Here is a 14,441-nt window from a genome sequence, read left to right as displayed (position 1 = left end):
CATTGGTTATGTTCTGTCCTGTTGTTTATCACATAAACTTTTAAATCTTGGGTTTTATCAATATAGTTGCCAAATCCTAACAATGATTTCCCGTCCCTATTAATTCCCTCACAAAAATAGAATCTGTTCAAATAAACTGTAATATCTAATGGTGGAAATGTTTTTTTTTTTAAAAAAACTATAAAACCATTCTCTAATGGCCTTTGGAGGGCTTAGAGGAGGGTGGTCCTTTATGTGTTTGTTGGTAGGCAGCTAGACTAATACTTTCAGAATAACTATAGCAAAAAAAAAAACCCAACCAAGATAATTGTATCTTGTTTTATGCCACTGTTTATTAATCAGAAGAATATCAAGTTACATTTCAGAAGTAGTACCTTCTTATCCCTACCTTTTCTTCTTGGAGACCATAAAAAGCATTTCTGATGCTTGAAAGCTTTCTGATGTTACATCCTGAAATTATTCACTATTGTCTTGCATGGAGAAGCTGATACATCGATAAATAGGTCTTAACAGAGGAGGAGGAAAGAAGAGGGGGACAGGAAAGAAAACTAGAGATGTTTCCCATGAGTCTACACAACCCTTTCACAGCATTTTGCCAATACTGGAGGGTTTAGCTTGGTTGGTTTTTCACTAGTCCTCCTTCCCTACTATCTACATGCCTGAGGTAGGTAATTTTTCAATTAGAAAACAGGTTTTTGATGGTTTTTCATAGCTGTTATGTGTCTTTTCACACCAGTACTTCTTTGAGCTATTAGGCATTATTACCCTTTCTGTGCTGAGATAAAGTTCTCAGCTTCCTCTGATCACTTATTCAGGTGCATTGGTAGTAGCAGCCTTCCTTAAGCTGCTCCTAAATGTTTAGTTGTATGGTGCTACTTCATGTTCCAACTTCTTATTCAATTCATTGAAATGTACTATGCTGTGTCAGTAATTAGAACACATCATATTCACCATGTGATTATATTGTTCATGCTGTCTATTTGTAGTTTCTATTCCCTGGGCCAAAGAACGTATAACCTGTCTGTTTATTCTTGCAACCTGGTACAGGTGCAGCCTGTATGGATATGCTACAAGCCTTGGCTTGAAGCAGTTAATCCCCCTGATTTCCTCATTTTTACTAAGCTATTGCTATTTATTCTTGCTCAACTCTTGCTTCAGTAGGTTTTGAAACTAAAAATCCTTATTGTATTTCTACAAAGCTCCACTGCTGTCAATACAACTGTGCCATTTGCATCATGCTTATTTTTTAGAAGTGGATACGTGTTTGTTTAGCATTAGAGCCATGCCCTAGATTACCTCTAACCTTACATTCACCTTTCTTATATAAAAGTGTCATTTCTTTCTTGGTTCGCCATGTTTTAAGTGGCTGTAGAGGTGAATGTGAAGAGGGATTGAACAAAGTTTCATACAAAGGAGCAAGTCAGATGCTGCTCCATGGTAACTCATACTGAGGCCAAATGAAGAGATGGGACCTGTGAAGAGCTTTTCGAGACAGCCCATCTCTTTCTGAGACTGCAGCATGGCAGCAGGCTGCTGCCATCAGATGTGCAGGATTGTGTCCATTCTGTGCACACTGACAGACCGGATTATAATTTGTCAGCTCTGTCACTCCTACTATGAGTAAATTTGGTTTGCAAATGTTTTCCCGTAAGCATTGCAAGATGTTTCTGTCACATAAGTTGTATAACATTGGTTTTCCTTTGGAAAGCTCAGTCTTTTTATCTTGCTGATTTTTTTTCTTCTGTAGGTGACTGATGAAGAAAGTCACCCTTTTCAGTTAACAGTTGAAAAATTAGAAGCTGCATTACAGAGAGCTAAAAAGCAGGTATCAATAACACTGATCTCAGATTTTCACGCTTTCCTTGTTGTTTTGTAAGCAGCATATGTTCTCAGCATTGAAGCACATGTATGGTTTCATCTCTGCAGATTTTCAATCTTGTGACTCAAGTGGGTCCAACTCTGGCAACAGGACCTGATTTTATAATCTGGGCACTGTAACAAAATGCAGAGAAACTCCCTCACTGTATTTTATGAAGAACAGATATTAAATTTTTTTTCAAGATCGAGTTTCTTTCTCTGTAGATTGTAATGGAATTCAAAGTGTAAAAAGATATTGTTCTGACCATCAGAAGAGAAACAATGCTACTGTTACAACCTACTCAGATAATTAAAGAAATATGCCCAATGTGATTTTGAAGAGGGGTTTTCTTAGTTCTAGCTAATAAGAAATTACCAACAAACAAAAAATTACAAATGTAACTTTTCCAGAGTTTAGTAAACCTAATTAGTTCAAAATACTTAGCATGATTAGTGATTCTGTTCTGACTGGGACTGCATAAATGAGGACAGTGTTGCTTGTCACATATAATTTTTTTTTTCCTAACATTCCTTTCTGTATTTTAGACTGCTTTTCTTCCCTGTGGAAATGCTTGGTTTTGTAAATGTCCACAAAATATTGCTCACCAGGCTAAATTGTTTCCTGATTTTTTTGTCTTGATACTCATAATTCACTCACTTGATGGAAAATTATAAATGCACACACACTGAAGTGTTTGTGCTCTTCCTTGAAAAGATCCAACAGTGGCAAGACAGGTAAAACAATACGACAGCACAGTAAAACATTTTACCAAAGATGTGGTGATGATGGTAATGATGTTTCAAAACATGAAGCGAGAGGGACTTCTTGTGTCCTGTTCCAGGATAGACAATGAGGTTTAACAGTAGACAAAGCATATTGTTACAAGGCAGGTCACTTAGAAAGCTCAGTTTCAAGGAAGGTGACATATAAAAAAGCAGGTGTTTTGGATACACACAAATGTGTGCCTAACATATTTTTTTAGATATATTGAAGCTGTCCTAGTTATCTAATTGCTTGATCAGCATGGTGCTATGTTTAGACACCATCTGTCTGTGTCTTTGCCAGCCCATGGGAGCCTGAGCATTCAGACCCTCCCACTTTATCCTAGCAGAGGGAGGCAGCCCACATCCCTGCTGTGTCACTGTGGCTGTCAGGATGGATCACAGACCAGATTAACTCTTTAGAGCTCTGCATGTGTTCGTCAGCCTTCTGGAGCCGAAAATGTTCTCATGAATCATATTATAGACAGCTTCTTTGGGTACGTGTAATATCATAAATAGCTGGAGGAACTAGGCTAGAAAAGCAATTGTGAAACTGCCATCCCAGAGCAGTTGAACCTATGAACAATCAGTAAAAGCCTCAGTCAGCATCTTCTGCTTATGACACATCAGAGGTCACATACACTAAATATGCTCTCATGTAATTTCTTCTTGTAGCTGGAATCAAAGGCAATACACTGAAAGTTCACTGCTTGTGAAGGTCTTGCTCACAGTACCCACTGACATTGAGACATTGCACTTCCCTTGTGGAAGGGAAAGTTAAGTATCAGGGCTTCCTCATCACTGAACTTTATTTTCTAGAGTTCTTTGGGAGTTGGTCTTTGCAAATAATCTGATTTGGAGAAGTCCTGGGTGGAGTGAGAATTTGCGGTGGGTGGTTTTCCAAACATTAAAAATACAGAAACAAAACATAATTATTTAATTTCAAGTTTATCCCAAGCATGAAGTAATAATGCAACGCCCCATGTTGAAACATTTAGTCTTGAAAGCTTGTGCAATTGTTATGCATATTACTATATATTATGGACTGTATATTTTAATCAGAATACTGAGAGTACTGAATCAGGGAATACTCAAATTTTGCTACACTTTTGTGTCTGGCAAAATGTTTTTTATATTCATGAGCTCTCTCTAAACATCCTCAACTCTCAAGTATTGTATACATCTTTTTGTATATCATGCCAAGCGAGTACTTTTTGCCCTCAGCTCCCTTTCAGATTATTTCTGTGTGCCTGTATTGACTGGATAGCATTTTCATACATTAACTATAAAAACCTCTTGGAGATCTGTAATGTATGCTCAATTGACAGCATTTTATGGGGACTTTTTTGCTTTGTTTTTGATATTTGTTGGAGTGGTTTTTTAAGTATTTGCAGAATTAATTCCCTATTTGCTCAATTATTTAGGTTTGTTGAGAGAAAACTAGAACTGCAAAATTAACAGACTGCTGCTATAGAGGCACAGTAGGATTGTCTCGCTGTGGATCCCTATACTTTTGGTAAATGCTTTTGTCCAGTATTTATATACTCCAATAAGATCCCCCCCTGAGTCATTTCTGTTCCATGCTGAACAGTCCCAGCTCTCACCCTCTCCTTGTATTTCAGATATTCTGGTCCCTTAATCGTTGTTGAGACCCTTCACTGGACTTGTTCCAGTATGTCCATGTCTTTCTTGTTCTGCAGAGCACAGAACCTGTGTCCCAGCACTGTGGATGTGTCACACTAGTGCTGTGTACAGAGATCAGTGGTGTTTAAAATCCTCACCTGATCTTGATAGAGAGTGAACAGTGGAACAGCAAAAATCCCTAATGAGTAAGCTTTTCGGGCCTGTAAAAACAAGGGTTGGTAATAAAATACTACAGAAGACCTTCACAAAACTTGCCGACTGCACTTGGCAGATGAAATTTCCTATTAGATAAAAGCAAAGAAAAAAATATTATAGAGTCTAGTGCTCATTACTCTTCAGTGATAATCCCCCATGAAATACGAGCCTGTTGTTAAAAAGAATGTGCATGTTAGAAATTATAAGAAAAGAAATAGAAAATACTTCAGGAAGTATTCTGTTTTTTAAAAAAAACCCCTTGCTGTTCCTGCATGTGTGCTGTTGAAGGTTATGTACTGTTCATGTCCCATTGCATCAAAAAGGATACAGCAGAACTGGAAAAGTGCTTCAGTCTGCCGAGGAGCCCTAAACATGCACCTCTGAAATGTGTTTCAGGCAGTAATATGGTGATTCCCATAGTCTTAATACCCTTCCTGAGGCATCAGAAGCTGGGATTTGGCCATTGCTGGAGGTGGACTTCTACACAGAATTTAGGTTTGCCCCAAAATATCTGTTCTTATGTTAACTTGAAACTTCTGCCTCCGTTCCCAGTCGGTCTGACCAAGGAGCAGACGGTTGATGCAGACAGATCAACAGAGGGATCTTTGCTCTACATGAGAATTGGCAACGGTGTATCACACATGCCACTCTTTATGGCGGTAATGTGATTTTTTTTTCTTTTGTCTTGTTAAAAGATCTGTGAAATAGAGTTCCCCCAGATCTTGCACTGAGTTTTACACTAATTTTCCATAAGAGACAGACTTTCTTCTGCCTTGAAGTACTGCAGTAAGATGGTCAAAAATATTGTTGGTAACTGAAAGCTGAGGTGAATGTTTTAGTTTCTTTTCTGATGGTCTCAACTTATTCAAGGTGAGCTGTTAGTCCTGCCAAACAGGTTAAGCTTGATTAGAAAGCCTACCGAAGCTGCATATTGCAATGCCTTCCTGTCATTGTCCCACAGTATTTGTTTCTAGGTATAGCCTTATATGGATATGTTAAGTTTCAACATACCATTTCCACTTACCAAAGGAGCAATTAAGCCCTAGTCAGGCCCTGCAAACTTATCAGGCATGAAGTGGTTGCTTTCGGTTTTGTTTTGGCCACCAATAAAATGCCAAATCTACTTCCATTTCCTCCACAGTTTGCAGTCAGCTTCTCATGAAAAGAGACAAATCTGTTATCTTGCCTAGCAGCAGTCTGTTACAAAGCACTTTAGAAACAGAGCTCTAAAGAAGCAGGAAGAGCAAAACAGAAGTTATCAGGATCAGCACCATGGAGAACTATTGATTCTCCTGACACAAAAGGCTTTGCTTTCTCACACTCTGTATGACCATCCCACTCTTGGTTGTATGAGAAGATGAACACAGGTAAGATTTTCAATAAGATTTACTACCTTTTATTTGCTTATAAATGATGATGTTTTGTTGAATGTGTATTTAATTTTTAAACACTTATGCCATGACTACTTTGTGCAGCCAGACTTTATAGCTGGCTTATGCACCCAGCGCTGAACCAACAGGTGCACAGAGATCATGGAGATCTCATGGAGATCTCACAGGCTTTGTTTTTTGAGCAGCATTGATGAAGCTTTCCCTTGGTCATTCATTATGCTGCTACAGTTGATTCTCACCCTGAAGTTCATGGTAAGTAGCTCTTTTGTGACATTTTGGAAGGTGAGAAACACGTGATAAAAACAACCCGGTCCAAAACAACCATCAGTGAAACAGAAGATGGGCTAGCAAGATCCTGGGGAAACAGGCATCCCACCAGGAAACCGAACAGGAAAGATCTCCTGGAATTCTACCTCTGTATGCAGGATGAGCAAGATGACATCTTTACTCTGCCATGTCCTAACTCCTTGAGGAGAGGTAACTAGAAAATTCCCTACATAGATTCCCACAATTTGGGAAATAGATACTCCTGAGAAGGGCACACTGATTAAAAGGACAGGTTATCTTTGCTTTGATTCTTAATGGCCTACTGAAATCTGGGCTTGGGAGAGAAGGGGTTCCCAAATTCTGCTTACATAATTCAGATTCACTGCCACAAGAAGCCTTACCATGTGATTTTATCAAAATGTGACCTAATCAGAATGAAAGGGAACATCAATTGTGTAGGATACTACAAACATTGAAAAGGATTATCAGAGTTTGACCTTCTGAAGACAAAAATAAACATTCCTACTGAAATTCCCTAGAGAAAGATTTATGTTAATCAAAAAAAAAATAGCTTGTGTGTGTTTTGAACCTGGATCAGCTGACAGGGCTGGTTTACAGCAAGGTACATTACACCAAAAAAGGCAGAGGGGATGGTCTTCAGGAAGGAAGTGGACACAAGGACCATGAACACAGTTCCTGCTGTCCTCCAAAGAATGCAACTTTGCCCCTAAAGAAAACCTAAACTGCTTAATGAAAAAAGAGGAACACTCCTGCTCTGTTCTCCCTAAATGAAGGAGTTCAGAAGATTTTGCAGGAGCCCAAATAGTCATATGTAAGCAAACAGATGCCTGAGTTTACTGTTCCGGGTCAGCTACAGGGGCAACGCCCAGCACAGGATAATCTTGGTATTTTCAGGTAAAACCAACCTAGCTGTCCACAACTAGATTCCAGTTTTACTTCTGTTTTGTTAAACAGACATCAAAGTACTTCAGTGTTTCATAAAGATGCATGAACCACCTGGAGATGTCGTCCATGAAGAAGTTGTTATTGAGACTGAAGTTACTGAAATAGAGAAGAAAAATAATCTCACCGAAGCTGTAAACCAAATGCAAGAATAACAAATCACCAGCTAGAAGGGCTGAAAAAAAAAAAAAAAAAGAAAGCAATTTTCCAATAATGAGTGTGACTGTGTGGGTGAGACAGTTGCCAAATGCAAAATTCTGTTGTCAATGATCACAAGACTCTGTGGTGGGGGGCACACAAAAATAACTATTAACAACTATTAACTACTGTATAAGTATTTCTACTTGAACATAATGCTCATTTATAATTTTGGAGAGATGTACTCTGTTAGCTAAAAGATGTACCAATTCTATCTGTGTGAAAACAGAATAAAATTATGATTTTTCTGATCTTTGTAATTCAGTAAGTGTAAAGAGCAGTTGAAACTACAATACTATATTAATATTTTTGTTCTCAGTTCTATAAGACCATTTAAGGTGTTTATTTATCATAATATACAATATATTGCCAATCACAATAAATTGTGCTCTTTGCTTCTTGTATAATATTCATAAGGCTGCATTACCTCAAAGCAAGGCTATCGGATTGGATTGGATACCTATGGCTAAGTCCAAACCACGGGGGTCAGTTTCCTGGGTTTTGTGTGTATCCAAACTTTGCCAGGGTGACTGATTGTTGTGTGGGACAGTAGGGCAGCAAGAGGGGAACCCTTGCTTCATTTCAAAAGCAGCCCAAGGAGCCACATGCTTATTTATCCATTGTGTTTGCATCACTTTTTCCTAGAAGAGAGTAGCACTGTGCTCCCAACAAAGCCATTGCCCAAACGCAAACTGCTCTCCACTATGTACTGTTTTGGTAAAGTTCAGGTGAAAGGGTGGGCCACTCCTCCCACAAGTTTCCTGCAGGCAGAAGGAGCTGCAGTGTTATGCCTCAGGGCACAGACCACATGTACTATGCATTACTCAGTGATATTATACAAGCTCCGTGGATTTCAGCTCTTAGCAACATGTTCCATCTTTAGAACTAAAATGCCTTAATGAAAACAACTGCTGGCTGGTCACAAAGCTCTGAAGCTTAACACAAGGCCATAAATTCAGCAGTAGTGTATCCACTTACAGTCCAGTGATGCGAGTTTGAAACCTACCTACGTTTTGGCACAGGGGATGCCAAATAAGGAAAGGGAGAGAAATGGGTGACCTGCTCAGCTTCTTCAGTTGCAGGGCATCGAAGCACAATCCCATGGGATCTTGATATCCCTTCTGCTGTTGAGTCCATTTTGCAAGTCTTCCTTTTGTTCTTCATTTTTTTAACATAGGAAATTTTCAGAGAGAGACACTGCTCTCAGAGGTCTCATTCTTCAGCTATCTCCATCCCTAAGATGCTGTCTGGAGAGTCAGTCATTTCCCCATGTAACTGGGTGATGTTCTGAACACAAGAAAACCAGGACAATGCAACCATTCAAATACCTATAAATAAAGTTATAATGCTTTAATAACAGTCACTGCTTGCGGATCCACTCTCTTTAGAGATCTTATCACCATAATTTTTGCCTATTTGTATTATTTTTTTACATTTCCCTGTATAATAAAAAACTAAAATAAAAATGCTCTGTGTTTACTAAGAGAAGTTGTTCCACAGTTCTCTGAAAAAAAAAAAATTTTGTCTTTTTGGACTATAGTTGGAAGTATAATACTTGGAATCAGCAGCAGCATTAAATTTAAGAAAGGTGTATTCTGACTAAAAATTAATTGTTCCTTTTAAATTACAATTTAATATAAGGCAAAGGGTAAGCAAGTACTTTTCATGGTGTAGCTCGAAAAAGCAAAACTTCCAGGTGGTGTTAGGTCAGATGTTGGACTCGGAAGATCTCAGAGGTCTTTTCCAACCTAGTCGATTCTGTGAATGAAAGCATTGTTTTCTTCCCTCTCCCTATGAGGATTTGACAAGGAAAGCACCTGAGCTTCACTGGACTCAATGATCTTAAAGGTTTTTTCAACCTAAATAAATAAGGTAAGATATGATTCCAATCTAGCTAAGACAGCCCACAGAGAAGCAAAGGTCCATGGATTATGCTGAGCAGCACAGTGACTTTACAGTGATCCCAAGTGAAAACCCTGTGGACTGCAAAGAAAGGAAGGAAAACGCTTTAGTGGAGGAAATCATTCTGGTTACTATGCATATCTTTTAAGAGTTGTTATTTTTATCTTCTTATAGTTGTTAATTTAATAAAGATAAATCAGAAAAAAATCTAGAGGAAGTGAAAGGAGAGAAAGGAGAGGAAGGACAGGACAAGGTCACCTTGGGATTAATTTCTGCAACACACTGAACACGGGCGCACATCTCATCTTTGTAAGAAACTGAAGATTAAAATTTAACTCTCTATTAGCAATATACTGCTAACTTTGGAACATTTTGAACTATTGACAGTAAACAGCAACTACTCCCACCTGTTCTTCCTGGTATTTGAAGAGGGCATAACAGAGGCTGTAGGCTGAAACAATATCTGCTTCCTGCTCTCATGAGTCCCACTGTACTAAAAGTTAAAACGTAAGCCCAGTGCAACTTTTACAGGCTTTCATACAATATATTGAAATTGTTTGGGGCTCCTGGGTGCTATGGTCACATATGTTCATAAAAAGAAAACAAAAAGCTGAAAAGATCTGTACATTTAAATTTAAGGCCACTTACACCTATTGTCCTTCACAGGCAGCAGGAACCAGTAAGCCCTGGGAATTAAGGCCATACAAGCACATCTCATAGTGTTTGGAGCTGACTGGCTTGTAAAAAGTTTAGGGCAGAAAACTTGGGCATTAGTATGTGTCATTTCTCCTGTTCTGCTATTTACATCTTTTCATTGGTATACTGAGACTGTCAATACATAAAATTAGTTTTTATTTCCCTTAGCAAATGTTTTTTTTTCATTTTAATTGCTTGAGGATTTTTTTAGTCATCACTAATTGGAAAGACCGAAAAAACATTTTAAAATCAATTTTAAGAGACCAAGCTAACGTGCACACAAATATTAACCATCTGAAACTCAAATCATACCTCAGTGTTGGCTTGCTCCGGAAATGTAGATACATTCCTGCCATGAGGATGCCGGGAAGGCAAAGCCAAATAACATTAATTTTTAAATTTGCATCCAGCTTTCCAAGAAATTTATGTAAAGTTCAGCAGAAAGCTACATACGTTACGTTTCAGATTCAGATTCACCTTAAAAGATAACTGTTAAATACAAGTCCCTCCTTGCAGATGAGAGTTTTCAGTCTGGAGAAATCCAGGGAGATCACTCCTTTCCACGTAACAGAAAATCATTAACCCATCACTGACCATGTTTAGTGTTTATCTGAACCTAGTCTTAAATTATTTAACAAGTAAATAACTGCAGTCAGTTAACTAAATTAAACAAGTATATAAAGTGCTGGATGATTATGTCTTTTAACTCCTTTTCTGGAAAATAATTTAGAAAGTAAGAAAACTGAAGGTAACTTTCAGAAGTCAAAAGATGACATGAAACTTGTGGGTTTGTCCCAAAATGAGCAATAATGTCTGAAGAGCAGAGCACTGAAATGATGCATAAACTGGAATGGAAACTTCCTCTTTAAAGATATGATATATTTAAAATAAATAAATCCTGTAATCCATAAAGTTAAATGGCATATTTTATAGTTTTTTAAAAATTCTTGTATGAGGCTCACAGGCCTGAGAATACACACTAAATAACCTGTCCAAAGTATTCCTTAAAAAAAATTATAAATTATTGGTAACAGTTTCTTTAATGGAGATTGCAGGAGTAGGTCCCACATGAGTCCATATATAGCCCTTCTCTGGCCTTGTAGGAACTGTGGGGAAGGGAGATGATCGAGATTTGAAATATTCCGAAGGCGCGTGACAAACAAATTCTAAATATTCCATTTTCCTTGGGAGATCTTCTTCTGGTCCTAGGAAAAAAAATAAATCATCAAAGACAAAATTTAAAGGCATAAAGTTGGAGTAGGCAGGACTCAAAAATATGCAACAACAACAGTTAGAGAATATGCCTTTGCAATCAATGACTTTCCTGGCCAAGGGACCTAAAATACTAGGCAATAAACATCTACCTTTATTTTTGCTGGGCTGGTCTTTTTTTTCCCCTTCATCTGAAGCATTCAGTTATTTATGTGAAGTACTGTAGTTATTTTGAATGTATGTTATTTTGAATGCTATTTTTGTGGCCTGCCTGTCAAAAGGATTTTTCTGAATTATTAATAGTTTTCTTATTGTTAGCAAAACACTCTCTATGCCAGTGCTTGCACACAGTGTATTTTAAATACCCAGGATAAAGATCAGGTAATTCAGGTCACTTTAAAAGAAACAACTTGGACTGGTATATCAGAATCAAAGTTACTACAGTATAAACCTACCTATGGAATAATAATTTGATCTTTAAAGTCCCAAAAGTGTAACTGCCCCCATGAGCACACTCAGATAATCACAGTACAAGATAATCACACTCACTGCAGTAGTGCTAATCATATTATTCACACAAGATAAATGCTATTACAGTAAATGCTTACAGGATTAGGGTCTTAAATGTGGAACTTGCACAAATTAAATGAGAATCTAAAAAGTTCATTTAAAAAATACAATTCTGCATTAGTCTAGCCACATACAACACTTGTGTAAAGTGAAGGCTTAGAAATTACCTATGATATAGGATGCTGGGTCAAAACAGTCTTTGGGGCTGGCTTGTGTAGGAATGAGCCAGGTTAGTGCAGCACTCTTTTCACAGTATTGGTCCTGAATAAACCCACGGATCTGAGCGTAGTATGTTTTCCCATCCTGCTCATCAACCACTGAGACAACATCTCCAATTTGATAGTATACACCCTAGAAGACAAACAAATTACACTGAAATCAAACAACCTGATTTTGTCAGCTTCACTCTGTGATTCTGATTCACATTTTAGGTATTGATACCTAAAATTTCATCTCAAATTACGCCGGTCTTGAAAGGCAGCTTTAATTCAGCCACATGCAAAAGAAGGATGGCCTAAGAAAGACAGCTGTTTCACCTAACCAGTCATCAGCACTGCTTGTGCAGTCCCCCAATATCCAGGAGTTTGAGGCTACAACTCCTGACTGCAGAGCAAGATGGTCTCATTCTGTCAAAAGCAGAAGAGTGCAACACCACCTTCTAGGAAAAGCAACTGTAGTGGTTTCCTTGTGTGTGCAGGGGAAGCAGCTTTCTGTGTATGAAGAAGTTCACTCATTTGAGTGCAAAAGAGTTCCAAAACACAGATCCACCTCCTGCCCTTTTCCACGGTGCTCTCTAACATTTGAGGCTGCACATCAGAGGCGACTCACTCCAAGCTGCAGTGGTGTTGCAGAGCCCAATGCAGCCCCTGCACTGTCAAGATCAATTAGTCAAGAATCATCCAGGAGAGTTGTTTTTTATTTTTAAAACAGATAAGAAGAACACAACCCCTCCCCCCAAAAATCCCCTTCACAACAACACAGTAAAGTACCAAACCAGCAATATTTTGCATATGGAGGTTAAGTTGAAGTTTTGTTATAATTCTTAGGAATTTCTGCTAAAAACACACAAGTCAGTAATTGTTTTCTGAACTAGTCAACAACAAACATTCATCTGGGATGTCAGGTGTGAAGCATCAGGTCCATAGACAGTATATAGAATCTCAGTCCACCACTGGCTGCACAGTCTTCCAGTGACTATCCTGAAATTTTCTCTGGGGGGAAAAACAATTCAAATAGTTTGCTTGTACTGCTGGGAAACAGAAGCAAATTTCAGAACCTCAAAACCCTAACATCTTGGCATACTGGTGAAGGTGCCCTCAAGCATGAATGATGTGAGAAGTCCTCCTTCTGCTTTCATTGCAGAAGTCCACAGATCTTGTTCCCCGGGTGTTTGAGACTGCTTCCATCAGCTTGGAAACAGGAACCAGTTTAGATGTTGGGGCACTGCAGCTCATCCCCTCTATGGGCAATATCCTCTGTGCCTAAGGTAGGAAACATTACACAAATCTACACAGTCAGCTCTAGTCAGTTTTGCTTGACCTCTGCAATGTGAAAATCAAAAAGTTTAAAAATGTTGATTGCAAAAACTAAGGAAACCAGATGCATCTTTTTCTTGAAAGAAAAAAACAACAAATGGGACAATGGTAACTACGTAAACTACTTAGGTAAACTACCTTGCAAGACTTAAAAGCAATAACTAAGGCAAAACAAAATCCTACACAACTGCTAGGCAAGGAAGAACAGTTTCTGTAAATATATCCCTAGTGCTTTCACTGTCTGTGATAATTCTTGAAATTCAAAACAGAGACAGCATGATTTTTGCAAACAGATTTGCATTAACCATACCTTATAAAAGATTGATTCTGCTGTAATTATAGTGGATACGGACTCAGGAGCCTTGATGGGCTAAGAAAAGAACATAGAAAGAGAAAATCAAGAGCGTTAAAACCAACCAACCATAAAATACCAGGATTTTTTTTTTTCTTTTTAGACAACATACTGATATATTATTCTCTAAGAAAATTACAAACACAAGAACTTTTACTTTAAAACTGAAAACAACAGCGTTTTCAGTTTTCATCCCCAGGACTTTACGTGGAGAAGCGAGGGCAGAACTCTCGTGACCGCTTTATATTTACAGCCCCTCCTGCGGGCTCCCGGTCCGCCCCAGCCCGGCACAGGCTCCGGACCCACTCCCGTCCCCGCCCCGCTCCGCCACACACCGACTTACGTTCTTCAGCTTGAAGATGTGCCTCCTGCCCTTTCCCTTCGTGGAAACCTTCTTCTCCGCGGCGGGCGCCGACTTGTACTTGGTGTTCCTGAGCCGCGCGGAGCGGCGGTGGATCTCCTGCTTGCTCTGGGGGGAACGGCGGGATGAACACGCGGGGGGAACACTGAAACACCCCTGCCCCGCCCAGCCCCGGCAGCTCCATCGCCCTCACCCTGCTCGCCCTCACCCTGCTCATCCTCACCCCGTCACCCTCACCCTTGTCACCCTTCCCACCTGCTTCCCGCCGCCGCCGCCGCCGCCCCCGTTGCTGTGCTGGGCGGCGGCCGAGGTGGTGGCGAAGGCGGCGGGTGCGGGCGGCGCCGAGCGCGCCGTGCAGTTGTTGCACAGGATCTCGCCCTGCCCGCCCTTCTTCCACATGGAGGAGGACGTGCTGCGGCACACGCTGCAGGTGGGCTTCAGCCCCAGCGGCATCGTGCGCCCGGCGCGGGGCCCGCGGGCCCGGCTGCGAGCGGCGGGAGCGCGGCGGCCTCACGGGCCCCGGCGCCGGCCCCTTC

At 39.8% G+C, this 14,441-nt stretch overlaps 1 protein-coding gene across 1 annotated transcript; it reads right to left on the bottom strand.

Moving 5' to 3' along the window:
• Positions 1-10,783: 10,783 nt before the first annotated feature.
• Positions 10,784-14,437, bottom strand: GATAD1 (GATA zinc finger domain containing 1). The gene is made up of 5 exons (XM_027639532.1): positions 14,161-14,437; positions 13,888-14,013; positions 13,503-13,562; positions 11,825-12,008; positions 10,784-11,080 (listed from the first exon to the last, which is right to left on the bottom strand). Exons 1-5 carry the CDS (start codon positions 14,356-14,358, stop codon positions 10,890-10,892), a joined length of 759 nt encoding a protein of 252 aa, XP_027495333.1. The 5' UTR covers positions 14,359-14,437; the 3' UTR covers positions 10,784-10,889.
• Between the last annotated feature and the right edge of the window lie 4 nt (positions 14,438-14,441).

The sequence above is a fragment of the Corapipo altera genome, unplaced genomic scaffold (assembly GCF_003945725.1).
Source record: "Corapipo altera isolate COAL_440 unplaced genomic scaffold, ASM394572v1 44, whole genome shotgun sequence".
NCBI lineage: Eukaryota > Metazoa > Chordata > Aves > Passeriformes > Pipridae > Corapipo > Corapipo altera.
The sequence above is the reverse complement of the archived record's forward strand: the minus strand, read 5'-3'. Positions and strand labels throughout refer to the sequence as shown.